Source organism: Pelophylax lessonae, assembly GCF_965119305.1.
Source record: "Pelophylax lessonae genome assembly, chromosome: 3".
NCBI classification, from domain to species: domain Eukaryota; kingdom Metazoa; phylum Chordata; class Amphibia; order Anura; family Ranidae; genus Pelophylax; species Pelophylax lessonae.
Window position 1 is genome coordinate 196,861,346 of NC_138770.1, and position 24,249 is coordinate 196,885,594.

The following is a 24,249-nucleotide window of genomic DNA, read 5'->3' on the forward strand; positions in this document are numbered from 1 at the left end:
TTTTCCTTTGCGAGAGTCCAAGTTTTTCTTTAGGCCCTCTTCTTTGTTCTCTCTTGGATTTCACTGCTGGTATGCCGGATTTCAGGAGTCAAATTGAAGATCTGGTTGCTAGATCTCTCTGCAGTGGCGATAAGCATGTTTCCACACCTTTCCTTAGAGAATCTGTATCTTACCTGCCTTTTTCTGTCTCGAAGTCTCAGAAATCCATAGTGGACGATATTTCTCCTTATGATGAGTCTCAGACTTATTTATTGCACTAGAAAGACCTTTCTTGTGCACCTGTTAGACCAAAACGTATTTTTATAATAAAAAACCCCAATGAAGCTTTTTACTCGTTTCAAACTTTTGGCGGCTCCTAAACTGTTTTAGGAGTCTTTTATAAAGAAGTAGGCTGCTTTGGCTGTGGACCTGGCAATATCTCATCTTAATGAACTGCTAATGATCCCATTAGAGGATGCACTTGTTTTTAAGAATCCTACCAATAAGCATTCAGAAATTCTTTAAAAATGTGTTTTTCTCTGGCTGCTTTGAGTTGAAAATTACATTGGTTGTAATGCCTTGCTGTGAAAACTTAGGGGCCTGGATCAAGGCCCTGAGAAGAGATTGTTTCCCTCCAAACTGATCCCCCTGTACGGGGAATGTTTAGAGTTTATGCCTACAGCCCTGGACTATTAACTTGATGGGTTAGTAGATTATAATCCACCTCCTTAATCGCAAGTCTATTTTAGGGGTCATGCAAAAAACGTTTTATTTTTTTTTTTTGCTTAAATGCTGTGCTGCCTAACATGTATGCAAAAAGTGTTTACTGTGCATGTCCTTCAAGGGATGCCGTCTCTTGTACTGCCTTGAATACCCTCCTCGAGGATGTTGCTGGAAGTACTTATCTGTCACAGCAGAAGAAGCCTAGGCCTCAGGAAAGGAAATCTCATCTCCCCTCTGATTTCAAGCATTTCATTTAAATCTTAACCTCCAAAGTGAGACCCATGCCATTTGCCCAGTTAAACCGCAAACCTTGGGCTTCCACATCCCCCAGACCAGTTTTCAATTCTTTTGTCAACATTTAAGAGGTGCACCAAAAGTGTGTGTTAACCTTTGCAAGCATCTAGTTAGGCAAAATCTCAGATGCCAGGGTACAGGGTGTGGTTACAAGAGGCTGCAAGCTACAGTTCACACTCTGCTCCTTCCCTCGTGAAGTCTTCAAGCCTGCCCATGTCTCTGCAGAGACTGACAGATGCTAATGAAGCCCTTTTATATCTTCCAAGTCGATTACTTATTGCCCCAGTTCCTGTGGCACGAAGGTTGGAGTGGAACCCCTGGAACCTTTTCACAGTTCCTCAACCTCAAGTGGGTATCCACTAGTTCTTGGATCCCAAGGTACTAAATGTATTCAGCCCCAAAAATTTTGCATAGAAACCACTAGGTCTCTCCTAGCCTTTCTCAATGAGGGAAACCTTTTGGCTTCTCTGGATGTTTTGTTCAATTTGGGGCTTTTCCATTTGGCCTGCCAGCCACACTGAGTATTTACTAAGCTTCTAAAGCTTCCAAAGGTTCCAATTTGTCATCTAAGTTGTCATCTAGCTTGACATCTGGACTTTCCAGGCTGCAAGTTGTAGAAAGAGGCTCCCCATCTCCAATACATAAATCGACAGCTTGCGTATTAAAAACAAAAAGTGCAATTTCTTCTAACATGTGAGTTGCTAGTTTAGTAGTATTTCTTAGTACATTTAGTGCTGCCCTTAGTTTGGTGCCCCTCCAATGTGTTTTGGTCCTGCAGGTGTATCCATCCACCCAGTGTTTGTCTTGGTCTGAGGTTTCCTGTTGTGAGACTAAAATTATAATATAACGTAATCAGTGCAATACTGAATCCAAAAATAAACACAAAAAAGAAACCTGTATAGAAATTCTGCACAAGTGCAAATAAAAAAATATATAAAATTGCTGCCCGTATTAATGTGTGTTGACTTCACTCCATATGATAGAACTATAATGAAAATACAGCGCAATCTTATCCAATCTGTGTGTAATCGCCAATTATTACTACACAAATATATTATGTTTTCGTGAATCAATGTTGATACATATGGGCTAAATAACATGCATGAACTCCCAAGTGACATAAACAATATACTATGTGTGTATTCCAAAAATAAATAAATCCTTCAGTGATATTCAATCAGTCCAGAAAATAAAAATAAACAAATGATCCTGCCACCTCTGTGTAGAATAATTAACTTAATCAGTCCAAAGCATGAGTGAATAATCCTGCCATCTCCATGTGAAGTGATTAATTGGAAAACCGGTGCTCGGAAACACTCCACCAACGGTGATTCCTGGAGCAGCTCACCTCCTGCTTTGACTCCTGTTTCACCAACAGTCAAAATGCTGTTCCCCATTAGGGATAATCAGACTCTGAGTGGATAGATGTCAAGATCCCAGTATTCCTCCATGTATAATAATTGATCATAGGAGACAAAAACAATATATCTAGTGTAATCTGTAAAAACTTTTATTTAGAAAAAAATATAAAGAGCTTGCTCACATGGCTGTGCCAGCTGAAATAAGCCAATACACCCTGTTCAAACATATTATGCAAATTCTATTTAAGTGTCTCAAAGATGAAATAGTTTGTTTTTCAGTTTAAGCCCCGGTTCACATTAGTGCGATCATGGAGATCGCATGTAATTCGCAGCGCACTGCTCCTAAATTACATGCGATCTCATGTGCGGTGCAAATTTCAGCCATACACTTTGTATGTCTGATTTCGCACCGCATCCGCACTAAACACGCACCTGATTTTTTTTTATCCACAGCAGAATCGGATCGCATAGTGGTTCACACTAGTGCGATCCGATTCTGTGCGAACTTGCAGATCGCACTGCGATATGCGATCGCAATTGGGGGTATTGTTAACTTTTAATTGACACCCCCTGCGTATCGCATATGGCAGTGTGAACTGCCAGGGGTGCGGATGCGATGCGGGATCACGCTGCATATTCGCAGTGCTCCCGCATCGCACAAATGTGAATCGGGACTAACTCACGGATGGCATTGTCTCAGGGCTCTTTTGATCACTGAAAACCATCTCGGACACCTGTGATAATTAGATTGCCAGGTGAGCCCAATTTAACCACCTCAATACTGTGCACTTAAACCCCCTTCCTTCCCAGACCAATTTTCAGCTTTTAGCGCTGTTGCATTTTGAATGACAATTGCGCGGTCATGCAACACTGTACCTAAACCAAATTTATGTCATTTTTTCCCCCACAAATAGAGCTTTCTTTTGGTGGTATTTGATCACCGCCAGGTTTTTTCTTTTTTGGTGCACAAATAAAAAAAGACCGAAAAATTTGAAAAAAAAAAAAAAAGTTTTTTTTGTTTAGGTTATAAAATTTTGTAAATAGATACGTTTTTTGAGACACTGATGGGGAGGCACTGATGGGGGGGCACCACTGGCAGGCTCTCTGAGCCCTGTTTGCCATCCCTGGTGGCCATGGTGGGCATCCCTGGTGGCTCTAGGGGCACCCCCTCCCCCCAGGGCTGCACTGGTAATCAATCATCCGATTACCAGCACAGACCCCCCCCCCCCCCTGTGATCAGTGAATAATTAGAAATACTCACTGATCACCCCGGCTGCAGTATCGATCCTCTCCTCTTCTCCTCACTGACAGGATCTGTCAGGAGGAGAAGAGATCGAAGCCGAGATCGAAGCGGGCTGTATTGACATTACATGACGGCTGTGATTGGACACAGCCGTCATGTGATCAGGAGGGCCAATCACAGGGCCCTCCTGCCGCATCTTGTTGCTCTGTGTCCTAGGGACACAGGCACATCGAGATCGCGCCGCTGCGCGTGCCCGCAGCGGCGCAATCTCTCTCCTTCTGAAGGACGTTCCGGAACGTCCGATCAGAAGGACGAGACTCCCACCCGGCCGTATATGTACAATGGCCCGGGTGGGAGGTGGTTAAAGAAAAACTACTAAAGGAGGTTGTTCCACATTATTAAGCAGAGCACCATTTTCATACAATATGGGGAAGAAAAAGGATCTCTGCTGCCTAAAAGAATGAAATAGTTCATTGCCTTGGACGAGTTATGAAAACATTAGGTATTTCACGAAAATGTAAGCATGATCATCGTACTGTTGAGATTTGTGGCTGATTCAGAGCACAGACAGGGTTTGTGCAGATAAAGGCACATTGAGGAAGATTTCTGCCAGATCCTGCATCGGATCAAGAGAGTAGCTGCTAAAATACCATTACATAGCAGCAAACCGATATTTGAAGTTGCTGGTCCCTCTGGAGTTCCACGGACATCAACGCGTAGTCCTCCAGAGTCTTGCAACTGTGCATAAACCTTCTATTCGGCCACCACTAACCAATGCTCCCAAGCAGAAACTGCTGCATTGGGCAGAAAAATACATGAAGACTTAATTTTCAAACGGTCCTGTTCACTGATGAGTGCCGTGCAACCCTGGATGGTCCAGATGGATGGAGTAGTGGATGGTTGGTGTAAGGCCACCCTGTTCCAACAAGGCTGCGACGTCAGCAAGGCAGTGGTGGAGTCATGTTTTTGGCCGGAATCATGGCAAGAGAGCTGGTTGGCCCCTTTAGGGTCCCCGAAGGTGTAAAGATGACCCCTGCAAAGTATGTGGAGTTTCTGACTGACCACTTTCTTCTCTGGTACAGAAGGAAGTACTATGCTTTCCCTAATAAAATCATCTTCATGCATGACAATGCACAATCTCATGCTGCAAAGAATACCTCTGCATCAATGGCTGCTATGGGGATAAAAGGAGAGAAAGTCATGGTGTGGCCTCCATCCTCCCCTGACCTCAATCCTATTGAGAACCTTTTGGAGCATCCTCAAGCAAAAGATCTATGTGGGTGGGAGGCAGTTTACATCCAAACAGCAGCTCTGGGAGGCTATTCTGACATCTTGCAAACAAATTCAAGCAGAAACTGTCCAAAAACTCACAAGTTCAATGGATGCAAGACTTGTGAAGCTGCTATCAAATAAGGGGTCCTATGTTAAAATGTTACGTGACCCGTTAAAATGTTTAAAGAGTTAAAATGTTGTTAGAAGTTTGAAATTGCTTTTGATTTCAGTAAATATGCTGCAAACAAAACAAATGACAAATTTCAGTTCTTTACCGCCTATAAAGTGTTTTTAAACTTACTGTGCGTAATCATTTAGAACAGTGATTTGTTGCAAGTTTTTTAGGTTAAAAAAAAAAAAAAAGTTAGGAGGTTTGTTCTAGAGCTGCACGATTAATCGTATGAAAATCGCGATCTCGATTCACCCCCCCTGACGATCTAAACCCGACATATTCTCGATTCTTTGCATTGCTGAAGGAGCAGAGAAAACAGCTGTGGAAAACTCCCAGTAACTATAAACAAAATTATTACATTGTATCTTTCCTCCCACAAACGCCTATCAGCATTAAGTCTCCCAGTAACTATAAACAAAATGATTACATTGTATCTTTTCCTTCCCTCTGCCAGGGAGAAAGGAAGTTTAACCTCTTAAAGACTAGTCCTTTTTATGACACTTGTTGCTTGCAAGTTTAAAATCATTTTTTTTTTTTTGCTAGAAAAGTACTTAGAACCCCCAAACATTTTATATTTTTTTAGCAGAGACCCTACAGAATAAAATGGTGATTGTTGTAATATTTTATGTCACACTGTATTTGCGAAGCAGTCTTTCAAACGCAATAAACTTTAATGAATAAAAAAAAAAAACGTAACAGTAACGTTATCCCAATTTTTTTTGTTACACAGAGAATCGTGAGAGAATCGTGATCTTTATTCCAAGCTAAAAAATCGTGATTCTCATTTAGGCCAGAATCGTGCAGCTCTAGTTTGTTCAATAAAATTTGAATTTTACTCTTAATAGTTGATGACGTGAATTATGCTGACTATTTACATCAATTATTTAAGTAAATGAGAAAAATATAATTTGTAACAGGGTGTAGTATGAATCCACTGGCTCGCATCCGTCAGATAATGGTCATGGGTATAGCCAAATGTCAGCTCCTGCCTCCGTACGCGTTGAAATCCCACAGTTCTCAGTGTTTAACTGCATTTTTTTTTTTTTAATCACATTTAGGCCTAGTTTACACTTACAGGTTCTATGCAATTTCATGTAATGCACGGGGTTACAGCAAGATGCTGCTGTGTCTTGAGAGGGTTTAACCACTTGCCGACCAGCCGCCATACATATACTGCGGCAGGTCGGCTTTGCCCCACAAAACGACGTACCTGTATGTTGCTTCAAAGGACCGCTAGCGGGTAGGTGCGGGCCCAGCAGCTGCGATTGCCGCCGGGCACTCCCGATCTCTCTTCGTGGAGACAGAACGGCGGTTTGCCGTTCCGTTGTAAACATGGCAGACCGCCGTTCTGTCAGTTATGAACACAGGGATCCTGTGTTCCTCTCTTTTAGGAACCCCGGTCTCTATGTTCATGCAGCAAGTCCACCCCCCCCCCCCACACAGTTGGGACACATTTAACCCTTTGATCGCCCCCTGGTGTTAACCCCTTCCCTGCCAGTGTCATTAGTACAGTAACAGTGCATATTTATAGCATTGATTGTCATTGGTCTCCCCCAAAAATGTCAGGTGTCCGATCTGTCTGCAGCAATGTCCCAGTCCCGCTAAAAATCGCTGATTGTCACCATTACTAGTAAAATAAATAAAAATGACCTAAATCTTTCCTCTAGTTTGTAGACGTGATACTCTGTGTAAAGCCAATCACTATACACTCATTGGGATTTTTTTTTTTTTACTAAAAATATGTAGCTGAATACATATTGGCCTAAAATGATGAAAAAATTAGATGTTTTAAATTTTTTTTTTTTTTTTTATTGGGAATGTTATATAGCAGAAAGTGAAAAATAATGTTTTTTTTTTTTTTTTTTCCAAGAGTTGTCGCTCTTTTTTTGTTTATAGTGGGAGAAAAAAAATTGCACAGGTGATCAAATACCATCAAAAGAAAGCTCTATTTGTGGTAAAAAATGGACATCAATTTTATTAGGGTACAGCGTTGCACGACCACGCAATTGTCTGTCAGTTAAAGTAATGCAGTGCCGTATCTCAAAAAATGGCCTGGTCATTAAGGGGGTAAAACCTTCCGGTCCAGAAGTGGTTTTAAAAGGCATCCCAGAGGCAAAATATCGCCACTGAGCAATCTGTCCTATGCATCTGAAAAGCAATCCATTGCAGATCACTTTTCAGAGGAATGTCAATGAATGCTGCAATTGTAACCGAGCGCTTAGACTCATTATTACTCATTACTGCATTATTGCCACGTAATATACATGTATAGTTTCCAGAAAGAATTGACAATGGGTGACAGTATTTTATAATGCCATTACTAGTAATTTTCCTTCTCTTTTTTTTTTTTTTTACAGTGTTAATAATGTGATACAGATCTGATCACTTTTTTTTTTTTTTTTTTCCCCCCCCAGGTTTTCATCCCCTTTATTGAAACGTAAAGCGATAAAAGGCATTATGACAGCTGAGACTCAGACTCTGAACTTTGGCCCTGAGTGGTGAGTGTGGAAATATAGTAATTGGTACATAAGTAGCATAAGCTAAAATAGTGCTGACGTGAGAGGTAACTAACTATACAGCATACTGTAAATTATGATGGTACTTCAGACCAGCACCTTTAGTGCTTAGCATGGTAATTAGACTTGCGCTTTTCCCATGCAGGGCAAACAAGTGTACATTAGTGGTGGTCCCAACAGTAGCCCTTTGCTATCCTGCCTCTTCGTTTGGCTGATAGAAGTGAAGAATTAGTACCTAGGTAACTTTAGTAGTCACAGCTTGGACCTTACACAGGACTAATAAAACTCTCACCTCCACCATGTAAATTAAGCATGGTGCTTTGGCAGCCAAACACCAGCAGTCATGTGGGAGGAAGTGAAGCATAGTTGCTTGCTTCCCATACCTGGAAGTGGGTTGAGAGAGCAAAGGGAAGACCATTATAGGCTGCTGCAAAAGGCACCATTGAAGTTTAGGTTTAGGTTTTGCTTTGCTCTGCTTGGACAATGCACATAATCACTTCAAACACTATAGTAGGCTTTGCTTGGATTTAGAGCTGCAAATAACGATTATTTTCTTAATCGATCAGTTGGCCAATTATTGTTTTGATTAATCGGATATTAACCTTTTAAAAAAGTGTGGTGTATAATTTAGCTAATATGTAAAGCTTTAAAAAAAAAAAAAAGAAAAGAAAAAAAAAAGCAATTATGTTTCAATGTTTTTTTGAGTATTTCAAAAAGTAATCACAGAGTAGTACAACAGAACAACAAAAGGGGGAGGAGGGAGGACAGGGGTTGGGGAAGGGATGGGTTGCAGCGCATCGGGTTGTGAACAGGGATCGCTTGATCCTGGATGCATATTGGTACAGTAAATTTAACAACCATTAAAGAGGAAGTAAACCCTCCTCTACAACTTGTACCTATAGGTAAGCCTATATTAAGGCTTACCTATAGGTACTGTAAATATCTCCTAAACATGTACCGTTTAGGAGATATTTACTTTGCATTCAGCCAGTGACATCACTGGCGCATGCGCTCTGAAGGAACGGCCGCTTGTGCCGTTCCTTCAGAGTCCCGTGCCGTTACCGTCGGCTCCCGCACGCATGCACGAGAATGACGTCATCGCGGCTCCATCCAATCAGATGGCCGGATGCCGCAAACCTGGAAGAAGGGCGACAGAACATGTCACCCATGGACAGGTAAGCGGTCGGCACTGCGGGGCTTCGTTCTTGGGTAAGTATTTCATAATGAGCTAGTATGTGATGCACACTAGCTCATTATGTGTTTTTCTTTCAGGTGTTAGTTTTTAACCACTTGCCGACCGTCGCACGACTATTTACGGCGGCGGCGGTCAGCCCCTCCTGGGCAAAGTGATGTGTGTGTAATATATAGGTCACTTGCCCGCGAGCCAATAGGGGGCAAGCACGCGCAGCCGGGGGCGCGCTCCCGCCCCCGCTCGTTCACTGTTACCCGTGCGAGTGACCGGCGGCTCGGATGTCCGCCGGCCACCCGCGATCGTCCGCTACAGAGGGAGAAAGGCAGGCGGCTGATGTAAACAAAGCCGCCTGTCATTCTCCCCTGTGTAACTGCAGAGATCATACGATCCTGCTATGTAGGATCGTATGTCTCTGTGGTTACATGAAAAGCCACACCCCTTTACAGTTAGACGCACGCCCCTAGGGACACATTTAACCCCTGCCTCTCCAATAAAGTTAACCCCTTCCCTGCCAGTGTCATTATTACAGTAACAGTGCATATGTATAGCACTGATTACTGTAGTAATGTCACTGGTACCCCCAAAAGTGTAAAAAATGTCAGGGGTCCGATCTGTCCGCCGCAATGTCGCAGTCCCGCAAAAAAAATCGCAGATCGCCTCCATTACTCGTTAAAAATAAAATAAAAATGACACAAATCTTTCCCTTTAGTAACGCAATAACTTTTGCGCTAACCAATCAAAATACGCTTATTGCGATTTTTTTTTTTTTTTCCCCCAAACATGTAGCAGAAAACAAATTGGCCTAAAATGTTAAATTTTGATTTTTACATTTTTTTGGGGAATTTCATATAAAAAAATGTGAAAAATATTATTTTTTCAAAATTGTCGCTCTTTTTTTGTTTATAGCGCAAAAAGTAAAAATCGCACAGGTGATCAAATACCACCAAAAGGACGTCCATTTCATTTGGGTACAGCGTCGCACAACCGTGCAATTGTCCGCTAAAGTCACGCAGTGCCGAATCGCAAAATAGGGCCTGGTCAGGAAGGGGGTAAAATCTTCCAGGGGTTAAAAAAAAAAAAAAAATCGGAGGATTACAGCCTCTTTATTATCAGTAAGGTGAACTGAAATGAAAAAAGGAATGCTAGATGGAATGCTCAATCCCCAACACCCCAACATGGGAGCAAACTGAACGGGGAGAGCACCCCTTGGAGCAGCGTCTTCACTGATAGTAAAACAATCCTCTAGTAAATGACTTGAACCATTTGCTCCAGGGGGACGATAGGTCAGCTAGTTTCTGGTAGGAAAGTCTGTCCAGGGAGGGATAGGGCAAGCTCGTAGGAATAGTGCATATGAACGGATTGGACCATGTCAAGAATAGTCGGAGGAGACAGACTTCCATTTGCGAACCATGGACAGCCTAGCAGCTAACAGAATGTGGGTCACTATTTTTCTAAAAGAAGGGGGGTATTTGTTGATGAGGAGGTTTAGGATGGCCAAGGCTGGTTCAGGAGGGGAGGGAATGTCAGTTATTTGTGCAAAGATGCGGAATGTTGCATTTCAGAAATCTGAAATGTAGGGGCAGGACCACAGGGTGTGGAGCAGAGTGAAAAACAAAAATTTTGAAGACAGACTCCCTTGTCATAGGCAGGTGGCTTGATAAAAGCTACCTGCGCCTGCTGTCACTTATGCTGGCCATACAAAAACAAAGTCTTCCTTCCAAAAAATTTTCATTTCAAGAACGTTCATTCAATTTTCTAATAGTGGGGTAAAATCGACCGTTTTCAACCACAGTGACGGGAAAATTCGAAGGAGCATAGTTGAAAACTTCTCGGTCAAAGGAAATATTTCTAAATGTTCCCTAAAACGATGGCAAATCTACACGGTTAGTGTTCATGTCCACTTTATTATAGTAGGCTAAGGCTGCATTAACACTTAGCGATTTGGAATCCCCCCCACGGTTCCAAGTTGTATCAAAATGTATGACACTCATATTGTTGCCATTATTCTTAACAGCACCCCAAACGCAGTGTGATATTGCTGCGATGCAATCACAGCAAACCACGCATTTAAAAATCGGACAAAGCTCAACACCCAAAAAAAGGTACAGGAGTTTCTTTCGCATGACAAACGCGCATAGGATGTGGTTTTCGTTCAGAAATTGCATTCATTTTAAATTTTTAAAACTGAATGTTAAAAGCAAGTGAAATTTTCAAACTACCTTCTTGCATTCAGCGAATGTACAAAGATTTTTCGTATTAATATTCTTGTCTGAAAATAGATACGTGTATGGCCAGTATAAGGCTTTGTTCACACCAAGCAGTTTGCTTTTGCTCCGTTTCTGCAGTGCTTTTTGCTGTGCGTTTTTCATTTTTTATGCTTTTTTTTTTTTTTTTTTGCCAATTTGTTGCTGGGCAAGTAAAAAAAAAAAAACGCTAATCGCATCAGAAATGCACTGCCTTCTTTTCTGCAGCTTCTCCATTGAAGTCCTATTGAACCAAAAAAAGCACAGTTTTGCTTTGAAAAAAGTCCTTTACCATTTCCAAATACACAGCAGCTGAATAAAGTATAGATGTGAACGAGTCCCATTGGGAAACCATGTTAAATGAACTGTAGTGCGTTTATGCAAAAAGGACAAAAAGGAGGCTTTTTTTTGTATCGCCTGTCATTATGGGTTGAAAAACTAAAATGAGCCCTTTTTAATACAAAAGAGAAGATGATCGCTACAATATATAGAATTATACTGAAAGTGTGTATGTATGTGTGTGTGTGTGTGTGTATATATATATATATATATATATATATATATATATATATATATATATATATATATATATACATACATACATACATACATACATACATACATACATACATACATACATACATACATACATACATACACAGGGCTTGACAAATTTTCCTGAAATCTAGGAGCCAGCTAAAAAAGTTAGGAGCCGTTTTTTTTTTTTTTTAAACAAACAACCAAGCTTTATTTCCAAAAAATTAACATACTAAATTTACACATAGACGACTAGAACCCCACTCTCCTCTATAGCGCAATCGGATGGAAACAGACTGTCTGTTTCCATCCGATGCCATCTGATCCAATCCACGGGATGGATAGAAAATGGACCCACCATCCGTCTGTTTTTGGCAGACAGGATCAGATGGCAGCAGATTACTGCTCCATAGAGGAGACTGAAGGGTCCGATCAGGTCTGCCTGAGAAACTGACAGGCGGACCTGATCAGACAGCCCGTGTGAAAGGGGCCTTTGGCTGTGGCATGGCGATGAGGAAAGAAAAAAAAATTGTATATTATATAATATATAATTTTTTTTTTTAATTAAAAAAAAAAATAAAAAAAATAAAGTATTTTTTTTTAAATTTAAAAAAATAAATTAATAATAACCACACTCCCTGTCCACTTAGGTAAGTGGACAGGGAGCTGAAGCCTGCAAAAACTTCCCTCTCATCTCCTCTTGGAAGGAGGAGGACAGGCAGGGGAAACAGCCATTAGTCAAGCATGGTGGTGGGAGTGTCATGGTCTGGGGCTGCATGAGTGCTGCCGGCACTGGGGAGCTACAGTTCATTTAGGGAACCATGAATGTCAATATGTACTGTGACCTACTCAAGCAGAGCATGATCCCCTCCCCTCAGAGACTGGGATGCAGGGCAGTATTCCAACATACCGACCCCAAACACACCTTCAAGATGACCACTGCCTTGCTAAAGAAGCTGAGGGTAAAGGCGATGGACTGGCCAAGCATATCTCCAGACCTTAACCCTATGGAGAATCTGTGGGGCATCCTCAAACCGAAGGTGGAGGAGCGCAAGGTCTCTTAATATCCACCGGCTCTGTGATGTCATGGAGGAGTGAAAGAGGACTCCAGTGGCAACCTGTGAAGCTCTGGTGAACTCCATGCCCAAGAGAGCAGGGAGTTCACCAGAGTGCTGGAAAATGGTGGCCACACACAATATTGACACTTTGGGCCCAATTTTGACATTTCCACTTAGGGGTGTACTCACTTTTGTCGCCAGCTGTTTAGATATTAACCACTTTACCACCGGAGGATTTTCCTTCTTTACGTCCAGGCCACTTTTTGCAACTTGGCACTGTGGGACTTTAACTGACTATTGCGCGGTCATGCAATGCCGTACCCAAACGAAATTTACGCCCTTTTTTCCCACAAACAGAGCTTTCTTTTGGTGGTATTTGATCACCTCTGCGCTTTTCATTTTTTGCGATATTAATAAAAAAAAGAGCGACAATTTTGAAAAAATAACCATATTCTTCTACTTTGACAGTTAAAAACAAAATCCAATATATTCAATTTTTGTCATATATTTAGGCCTAAATGTATTTAGCTACATGTCTTTGACAAAAAAATTCTCAATGAGCGTATTTTTAACCGCTTTAAGACCGGAAGATTTTACCCCATTCCTGACCAGGCCATATTTTGCGATTCGGCACTGCGTTACTTTAACGGACAATTGCGCGGTCGTGCGACGCTGTACCCAAATTAAATTTATGTCCTTTTTTTCCCACAAACGGAGATTTCTTTTGGTCGTATTTGATCACCTGTGCGATTTTTACTTTTTGCGAAATAAACAAAAAACAGAGCGACAATTTGAAAAAATAACAATATTTTTCACTTTTTTTTTATATGAAACCCCCCCCCCCAAAAAAAATGTAAAGTAAATCAATTTTTTAACCTTTTAAGCTAATTTGTTTTCTGCTACATATTTTTGGTAAAAAAAAATCGCAATAAGCGTATTTTGATTGGTTTGCGCAAAAGTTTTCGCAGCTACTAACTACGGGAAAGTTTTTTTTTTTTGCGGGACTGTGACATTGCAGCAGACAGATCGCACCCTTGACTGACATTTTTGACACTTTTGGGGGTACCAGTGACATTACTACAGTAGTCAGTGCTATAAATATGCACTGTTACTGTAATGACACTGGTAGGGAAGGGGTTAACTTTATTGGTGATCAAGGGGTTAAATGTATGCCTGGTGCTTACATTTGGGGGGAGGGGATTGTGTGACACAGGCACAGATCACAGGTTCAGCTATGCTGAATCCTGTAATCTGTCCCTGCCTGTCACATAGGAGATCCGCCCGCTTTGTTTACACAAGCGGGCGGATTTCCTCACTCGATCCCCCGACGATCAGGGAAGAGCGGCGGTGATCACCGCCTCTCCTCCCCTGGCCCAACTCCCGCTGTGCCTGAATGCAGGGGGAGCGAGCCTCCGGCGGAGCGCGCGCGTCGCCCAGAGGGAGAGGAGTCCAGCGACGTAGGTCTACGTTGCTGGACGGAATCGAGCCACTTTTTCCGCAGTACGCTCATTCCGCAGTACGCTCAATGTGAGCGGTCGGCAAGTGGTTAACCACTTTACGACCAGCGACGTAGATCTACGTCGGCTGGCTTTGCGTGGTTAGAGGCATCATCCCGGTACCTTTTTTTTTTTTTTTTTTTTTTTTTTTTTTTTAGAGCCGGCGGTCGGCTTTCCGGCGGTAAGGACCGATGCGGCCTGGGAGCTGCTCGGTCGTTACCCCGGCGAGCAGGAGGGGACGCCCCCCCTTCGCCACCTCCCGCGGTTTTGTCCGGGTCTCCCATCCCACCAGGAGACCCAAGCACCCAGCCGGCACGTCCGCCCGCTGGATGGAGTCCCGATCAAAGCTGGTGTTCTATCCGATTTCCCTACCTACGTCATTTCCGGTTGAGATCAGCTTTGGATTTGTCATGCAGCAGCTTGTAGCCACGTCACACATCCTACTGCGCATGCGCGGAATAGATAGGGAATTTTAATAACATCGTAAGGGGATGAGGCACAAGTCCTACTGCGCATAAGCGGGTGCATGCGCACCAACGGATCGAGCAGTGGCATCTCTTATAACATACATCCGATCTCCATGGCACACACTGCGCCGAGCCGACAATGGGACAATCCTATTCCCTACCCACACGCGCACGCCCAATCTCTCATTGTCGGGTCGGTGCAGTGTGGGCCACGGAGATCGGATGGATGTTTGTTATAAGAGATGCTGCTGCCCGACCCGTTGGTGCGCATGCACACTAGGACTTTTGCCTGACCCCTTACGATGTTATCAAAATTCCATACTTATTCTGCGCATGCCCAATAGGACGTGTGACGCGGCTACAACCTGCTGCATGATGAATCCACAGCTGATCTCAACTGGAAATGACGTAGGTAGGGAAATCTGATGGGGTAGGGTTTTCTGATAGAACACCGGAAGCGGCTTCGATCGGGTCTCCGATGACGTAACCCGAAGGCGGCGTCCATGACGTCAGGTCCGGGTTACTTTGCTGCTAAAGGCGGCAGATTCAAAAAGTGACAGTATTCAAAATGTCGTTTTCTGCTTTTGGATATATGGAAGTGTAGTGGATGGGTCTAGGGTCTTTTTAGACCCTCGATCCCTCCATAAAGAGTACCTGTCACTGCATATTGCTGTCACAAGGGATGTTTACATTGCTTATGACAGCAATAAAAGTGATCAGATTTTTTTTTTTTTTTTAAAAACCTGTTAAAATTTAAAAAAAAAATAAAATATGAAAAAAAAAAAAAAATGTATCCGTTGCCGTTAGCTCGCGCAGGAAAGAAAACGTATATGGAAGTTGCACCGCAAATGAAATCGCTGTTCAAACCACACATGTGAGGTATCGCCACGATTGCCAGAGCGTGAGCAATAATTTTAAAAAAAGAGCTACACTCCAACTCTAAACTGATAACAGTTAAAATGTTTTAAAGCGTCGCCTATGGAGATTTTTATTGACCATAGTTTGTCGCCATTCCGCGGGTGTGCGCAATTTTAAACCGTAACATGTTGGGTGTTTATTTACTCAGCGTGACATCATCGTTCACAATATACAAAAAAAATGGACTAACTTTACTGTTTAGTTTTTTTAAATGCAGTAAAATGTGATTTTTCGTTATTTTTTTTAAAAAAAAAATGGCGTTTGAAAGACCGCTGCGCAAATACCGCGTGACAAATATTGCTATGACCGCCATTTTATTCTCCGGAGTCTTTGCTAAAAATGATATATATAATAAAATGATTGAGGGTTTTAAGTAGTTTTCTAGCAAAAAATCCTGATTTAAACTTGTAAACAAAAAGTGTCAAAAATAGGCTTGGTGGTAAAGTGGTTAATATACACAACGTTCCACCTGTGCCAGTGAAAGAGTCAAGTACATTCGATCTTATGAAAAAAGTTTCAACTGTGGCTGTAGGTAGTCTTTTTAGGAGGTATGCAGGATAGTTCAATCCCTGGGGTTAGTGGAGATGGATGGTGGAGGTGGCTGCAGGCTTCATACAGAGCTAGAGGGACTCTGCAACAGACAAAGGGGTAGAAGAAAAGCAGCGCCACCTCAGTGTAGATAAAAAGGTGCTCCTTCCTCAGGCGAATCGTGAATCACGCATGCTCCGAACGCGAGCACCCCCCCTGCCACTATTGGATGTAAGCCTGGATACTGAACGCTGCCAGAAACACAGGAAGTGTCGGACTCCACCGGCACAGCCAGGACCACGGCCGCCACAGTGTATTTCCCTAACATCCCTGCAGTGTTGCAGATGAACCATCACCATTTGCTGATCAACGATTTCCTCTGTGTGAGTTACTACGTTGTTTTTATGTAATAAATAACCTTTTAATCTACACTGAGGTGGCGCTGCTTTTCTTCTCCTACCCTTTTTTGGTAAAGTGGTTAATGGCTGTGTGGAGTTATTTTGAGGTTACAGCAAATTTACACTGTTTATACAAGCTGTACACTCACTACTTTACATTGTAGCAAAGTGTCATTTCTTCAGTGTTGTCACATGAAAAGATATACATTTACAAAAATGTGAGGGGTGTACTCACATTTGTGAGATACTGTGTATATGTATGTGTGTATAAAAGAAAGGAAAAGGTGGCGCAAACACCTCTGAAGAAGGGGCTTGACTCCCGAAATGCGTTAGCGGTCGCATTTTCAAAGACCTGTTCCAGCACACGTGTGACGGGAATTTGTAACACGATTTCATTTCTTCATGTTTGTGAGTATGCATTCAGCATTTTATTAAAATATTTTATACCTTACCACGGGTAATGCACTAGGTGTTTGCGCCTCCTTTTCCTTTCTTTTATGCACCTGTTTTGCAGTTCCCTGCCTGAGGAGAGCAGCACGCCAGTCTTCCCCTTTGGAGTGAGCGCTTGGCTGAAATATTTGTCTGGAATGTATGTGTGTATGTGTGTATATGTATGTATATATGTATATATATATATATATATATATATATATATATATATATATATATATATATATATATATATATATATATATATATATATATATATATATATATATGTGTGTGTTTGTATATATATGTTTGTATATATATATATATATGTTTGTGTATATATATATATATATGTGTGTGTGTATATATATATATATATATATATATATATATATATATATATATATGTGTGTGTGTGTGTATATATATATATATATATATATATATATATATATATATATATGTATGTATGTATGTATGTATGTATGTATGTATATGTGTGTGTGTGTGTATATGTATTTTCCCAGAAATAGGTTGTGTGGGCAGTTTAACCAGGAATCGGACATGAAACTATATGAAGGGTGGAAGGGAGCTATAAATCTTTTATATTAAAGTAGTACTAAAAGCTGAGACTTTTTTTTTTTTTTTTTTCATGGACCCGATCATTTTAAATACAATGCACAATACTGGTAAAAGTTTTTACTTTTAAATGTAATTGTAATGCCTTATATTACTTCCAGTCTATCAGCCTCCCTTCTCTGGGTTCAGATGCTGATCTTCGTTTTAAAGTCTTTAAAGGGATTTTTTTTTTTTTTAAACTTGCCTGCTCTGTGTAATTGTTTTGCACAGACCAGCCTTGATTCTCCTCTTCTGGGGTCTTCTACCGATGCTTCTGGCTCCTCCTGGCCTCAGAGTGCCCCAATAGCAAGCTGCAACGTACAGTATAATTAGAGGTGCCCCTACAGCAAGGTAATAAAAAAAACGTCTTCCCTTAGAACCACTCACTTCCTGCCTCGGACTACCGGACTACATTTCCCATGAGGCATTGCTCCTCACAATTCACAAGTTCTCAGGCACTTACTGACGTGTGGATGGTCTACTGAGCTGTATGTGTGCTGCACTGTATTTCACGATATGTAAACAAATAATGCATTCTGTATGCTGGACAACTAATCGATTATGAAAATAGTTGACAACTATTTTTTTTAATCAATTAGTTGTCAATTAATCGATTAGTTGTTTCGGCCCTAACTCAGCGTTCTTGTGTCTGAGGTTTTATGGACTCCTGCACTGGCTTTAGCCAGCTATATGTAGTGTTCTGGGATTTCTTAAAGGCTTGTCATTACAAGCCCTTCATGATTCACTCATACTTTTGGTGATGAACCTGTTTTTAATATTCACATTACATAACTGTGTCACAGATCAGCAGCAATAATACAGGCAGAAGCAGGGTTTTTTTTTATTTTTGGTTTTAAGCAGCCATGTGTTAAAATTTTAGATAATTCCTGGTCATAAAACCTATTGGTCCATAATTTTTTTCTATTTTTCTGGTTCTGCAGCCTTTGAAATCTTGCACACACTTAACTATTCCAGTCAGCTCATCAATTTAGTTTTCTTCCAAGTTTTATGCTTACTGAACAATTTTCTTTAGATCTACTCGCATCTACAGTATATTGTACAACAGTCTGCCTGATTGGATTGTTAAAGTAGAACTATAGGCAAAACTTTTTTCATTTTGGGAGTAAGGGAGGGTTAGAACTCCTGGCAGTTTTGCCATCTTTGTCCCATTAGGGAGATTTACCTTCACTTTCTGTCCCATATCCAAAATGGGAATTTATAGGAATATCCTGTTAAGTAGGGGAATTCATTGGGGACTCCCAAGTCATCAGAACTAATGTCCCCACTGGAAGATTTCCCCTCTTACTTTTCTGGGGACAACTCAAAATTTGAAATCTTTTTTTTTTTTTTTTCCTTGTTTTTTACTTTCGATCATGGTAAACAGAATAAATAGAAGATAGCTGTTTCTAACCTGGGCAAAGACAGCAATAAATATTTAACAGGGGTTCTAATCCATCTCCACTCTATCCAAAACAAAGTTTTGCCTTTCGTTAACTTACATTAACTACTTGCCGACCACCGCAAGTACATATACTGCGGCGGTCAGCCTCCCCTTGGCAAAGTGACGTATCGGTACGTCACTCGCCCGTGAGCCAATAGGGGCGAGCGTGCGCGCCGCCAGAGGCGCGCTCCCGCCCGTTCACTGCCATCCCCGCGCCAGTGACCGGCGGCTCCGATGTCCGCCGGAAACTCGCGATCTCCCGCTGGAGAGGGAGAAAGGCAGGCGGCTAATGTAAACAAAGCCGCCTGCCATTCTCCCTGGTGTAACTGCAGAGATCATACGATCCTGCTATGTAGGATTGTATTTCTCTGTGGTTACATCAAGTGACACACTTAACCCCTGGATCTCTAAAGTTAACCCCTTCCCTGCCAGTGTAATTTTTACAGTAACAGTGCATATTAGGGCTGCTGAATATAATCGCCAAATCGATGCATCGCAATGCGACCCTTCGCGATTCTGCATCGTTTCGGGGTGACTGCAAAATCGATTACTTAATGACGTAATTTCCGGGGGCGGGGTCAGTACAGATTGTCATGGCGGCGCTGGCGCATGATGATAGTGGCGGCGGCCGGGCTTCGCGGGAGAGGAGAGCGGAGCTATCAGTGCTCTGGCCCCAGGAAGGTTTGGGGCGGCCGTGGCCTTCCCAGCCGGAGATGTGACGGCGGAAGATGACAAGAACCGGGAGAGCGGCAGAGCCAGGTCAGGGGGCGGATAGGGGAAGCACACTGAGGGAGAGGATCTCATATGCTACTCGTTGTGTGGGTGGGCCGGGGATGCGGCCAGCTTTTGAGATATCACCCGCCTGAACCCCCTGCTGCCCACTCACGTGCCTGCTCGCCTATCTGGCCACTCGCCTGCCTGTCCGGCCACCTGCCTGTCTGCCCGCCTGTCTGCCTGCCCGGCCACCCACCTGTTTGCCCGCCTGCCCGGCCACCCGCCGGCACTCGGAGAGAGCAGTCGACCAGGAGCATGTGGTGTGTGTGAGCCTGCGAGGTAAGCTCAGCTTTTCCCTTATTGCCAGTGTGTTCCCTGATGCAGGTGGGGGATGGGGGAGTCAGTGTCAGTTCCCCGCATCCCCCACCTTGCACTGTCCGACTCCACAGTGACATTTTAACCCACCTTCCCCCCTTCTGCATTTGTGGTAATGTAGTATTATTACTCCCTCCCCCTACATTAGGGGGTCATGGAAGGGGTTAATTTTCAATGCCACTGACCACCATGTGGGAGAGGGGGTTAATAATACTGACACCTGTGCTGGGGGTTATTAATGCAGCCTCTGACACTAATGCTGGGGGGTCTTTAATGCGTCCACTGACACTAATTCTGTGAGAGTGGTGGCGAACCCTGACAGCAGGACATCTGTCACCCTCTTCTCGGAATCTGGCAAAGAACCGGCCCAGGACAGCCTCCCCGCACAGACCTCCACAGTTCCCAGGTATGCTTGCTTCTGAGCCCCCCCTGCCATGATGCCTGCCTCCCAGATTGTAATGGATCCCTTTGCAGCATTTCCATCAGGGGATCAGCCTGTCTGTGTCTCTCATCAAGGACATGCTATATACCCTAAAATCCTCCATGCACGCGGACATGATGTCCTGCATGCGTCAATTCAAATCAGAATTACAGTCCCTGGGCTCAAGGGTGGATTGTGTGGACCCTGGGCCCTGGTAAGGAGGAATGCTGTGCTCTGTAGTCCCCCTAGTTGTAGTACAGTAGGCCCTGGTAAGGAGGAATGCTGGGCTCTGTAGCTCTCTACAGAGCCCAGCATTCCTCCTTACCAAAGCCTGTTATACTACAACTAGGGGGACTACAGAGCCCAGCATTCCTCCTTACCAGAGCCTGCTATACTACAACTAGGGGGACTACAGAGCCCAGCATTCCTCCTTACCAGGGCCTACGGTACTACAACTAGCATCAGGTAAGTCTTCTAACCTGATGTGGCCTGCTCTAAAGGGGGATCTATGGGGGGACCTGCTCTACTAAAAGGGGATCTCTGGGGATGCTGGCCTGCTCTAAAGGGGGATCTATGGTGACCCTGCACTAAAGGGGATCTATTCCATAGATCCCCCTTTAGAGCTCAGTTCCCCTGGATCCACTTTAGGGCAGGCCCAGGCTCCCCATAGATCTCCTTTAGAGCAGGGTCCCCATAGATCCCCCTTTAGAGAAGGGTTCCCATAGTTCCCCCTTTAGAGCAGGGTCCCCATAGATCCCCCTTTAGAAAAGGGTCCCCATAGTAATCTTGATGCATTGCGGAATCGAATCGTATCGAATCGCGACCCTAATAATCGTAATCGAATCGTGAGGTAAGTGAAGATGCGCAGTCCTAGTGCATATGTATAACACTGATTACTTTAGTAATGTCACTGGTACCCCCCAAAAGTGTCAAATGTCAGTCAAGGGTCTGATCTGTCCGCCGCAAAGTCACAGTCTAGCAAAAAAATTGCAGATAATCGCCATTACTAGTTAAAAAAAAAAAAAATGACAAATCTTTCCCCTAGTTAGTAAACGCAATAACTTTTGCGTAAACCAATCAAAATTGGCCTAAAATGTTAAATTTTGATTTTTACATTTTTTTTGGGGGGTAATTTCATATAAAAAAATGTGAAAAATTTAGTTTTTTCAAAATTGTTGCTCTTTTTTTGTTTATAGCGGAAAAACTTAAAATCGCACAGGTGATCAAATACCACCAAAAGAAAGCTCTGTTTGTGGGAAAAATAGGACGTCAATTTCATTTGGGTACACGACCGCGTAATTGTCCGTTACGCAGTGCCGAATCGCAAAATAGGCCCTGGTCTTTGAGCAGCCAAATCCTCTGAGGCTTGGGTGGTTAAAGTGATACTAAAGTCTGGTTTATTTTTGCATTAAAAAAAAACCAATTTGTTATACTTGCCTGCTCTGTGCAGTGGTTTTACACAGAGCAGTCTGGATCCTCCTCCTCTCTGGTCCCTTTTGGTCCTGGCCCTCCCTCTTGCTGAGTGCCCCCACAGCAAGCAGCTTGCTCTCAGTGCACCTGAGGAGAGCCGCAGCTCTATGTCCATTCAGACCTGGGAGCCTGACTCGAGCCCCCCCTCTCCTTATTGGCCTACTGACTTTTATCGACAGCAGCAGGAGTCAATCAGGAGAGAGAGTCCCAGACAGCCGTGTCTCTTGTACAGTGCCGGATCGAAATGAGCTCACGTAAATGAGGGTCTTTTTATCTTGATGCATAGAATGCATTAACATTAAAAAAAAACCTTTTGCCACAAAAAACACTTTAATGTACAATAGCAGCTCCTAAATTTGAGTTTTGGAGCTTTTGGTGTTTTTTGCTAAAGCTCCTAAACTCAACTCCATAAAAGCCTGTGTCAATATACAGTACACATAGGCTTTTAGCAGAGTTTAAAAGCTGATGCGGTTAGGTCTGTTTCAACCTCTATCTCCTGAACGTTGAAGATTCGTGTTCATGATGGGAGCATTTTGGCCATAGAAACATGCAAATCGCTGCAAAATCAAGACGCAGTTATACCTCTACTTGTTTTCCCATAGTAAATGTAGGCTGGGTGTACAAAAAGCCTAAGGTAGGTCCTCTTTAGTACTCAGTTTTGGTAAATCAAAAGGAAATTATACTATTGTACAGGTGAAATGTAACATGTAAGGTTTGGTTTGGGGCTTCATCGCTAATGTTTTTTCTTTTTTTTCTTCCGCGATTAGTTTGAAAAAAAATAAAAATGTCCTCTTGGATAGGCTAAAGTATCTGTACATCTTGCTCTGTTTTGCTTGCATATACAGGGAATATACAGCGTATTGGCTGTTATAGGTAGTTAGACAAAATTTATAGATAATCACACTGTATAAGAAGCAAATGATTTCCCCTTTCATGTTCCTGATATATGCCTGCTGTACCATGTACTTGTATTAAAAAGTACCCTGTTCTTTGTATTGCTTCATTTGTGTGAAATCCCTGGTGTTCCTGCTAGTTCCCTTACTTTTCTATCAAAAACTGACCACACTAAGCAGGAGAACACATTGTGGTCAGTGTTTTAGCTGTGTTGGAAACTCAACCAGTTCTCTTCCAATGATCGGACTGATCCCCACACCCACCCCTCCCCCTGTCCAGCCTTTCGCTGGGAAGCTCAGCGTACTGCTGTTTATGCAGCTGGGACCAGAGGGTATGTAATCAGTTATAAAAAAAGGGAAAAAGTATTTCACGATCGTTCGTTTACGGACACAGCTCTTCATTATTCAGAACTATAGGGCTATATTGCCCCCTACAGGAGTAGGACACTAGGCAGAAAAAAAGCACGTGCCTGTCAATTGCCGAGGTAAGAGCCTGTCAATTGCCGAGGTAAGAGCCCGCCCCCGCATGTGTGCCCGCCCCCGCGTATGTGCCCGCCCAGTGGGAGGAGTGTGCCCGGGAGTGGAGTTGCCCGGGGAAGTTGCGGCGGAGATCTGGTGCGAGTGTTGTGAAGACGTAAAGGAGGTGTCTGCGGTGTGTGCTGCCAGTTTCCTGTACACCTCGCTCTGCACATGGAAAGCCGCCTGTGATTCTCTCCTCTGTAACTCGGCAACCCAAAGGAAATTACATGGCGCGTCTGTGACCGCTATTACAAGATCCATTCAAACACCCTACTAAACAACATCCAAGAATGTATTGAGAGGTGAAGCAGGCACAGAAGATGAGCAGTACAAGACCCTCGGTATAGGTCTTTAGTTTTTTCCGCCTAGTCAGGAGTAAGTACCTTGTTCCCTGCTGAGATCTCTGGTACTGGAAATGTTTTCCTTTTTTTTTTTTTTTCCCCTGCAAGATCTACAATCAACTGCTGGACTTGGATGGCGGGCTGGATAATCTAGATCAAGTGGCCACCCCAGTCTGGCCAGCGAGTTTGCGCAGACACAACTCGGCGCTAGGTCAGCCGTGACATTGCCCGACATGGGGTGGCCTGCGAGTTAAACGTCTTGCAAAGTCGCATACAACTGGGTCTCGGCCTGAGTCGCAGCATTCCTTCTGGCTGACAGGCCCCTCCTTTCAATGGAGAGGTTGTTCTTTCTGGAGCTGTGACCGCCTGGTTCCTGGTATGATAAGAAGGATCTATCTCCCCTCTCCCCCCCATGAGGGTTTTGGGGTGGATGCGGGCCCCTCTCTAGGATGGTCGGACCTGTGGGTTCCCCTCCAGTGGTTGGTGTTTCTTGTGGGTGGTTTCTTTCCAGGGTGATAGTGGCCTTTGGGCGGCAGGCTAGCAAAAAGAACCCAAGCCTTCCTCTGCCTCATCTGTCTCATCAGGTCCTGAATCTGACTTGGCTGCCGCCGACGTGGCCCTCCCTTTG

General features: G+C 43.2%; 1 protein-coding gene across 1 annotated transcript in view; it reads left to right on the forward strand.

The window, feature by feature from the left end:
• The window catches only part of GIGYF2 (GRB10 interacting GYF protein 2), a 615,584-nt gene that overhangs the window by 42,668 nt on the left and 548,667 nt on the right, over positions 1 to 24,249 (forward strand). Inside the window, exon 2 of the mRNA XM_082251280.1 lies at positions 7,459 to 7,542. Within this exon, the coding sequence (XP_082107406.1) occupies positions 7,502 to 7,542 (41 nt within the window). The 5' untranslated portion in view covers positions 7,459 to 7,501. The remainder of the gene's footprint in view (positions 1 to 7,458; positions 7,543 to 24,249) is intronic.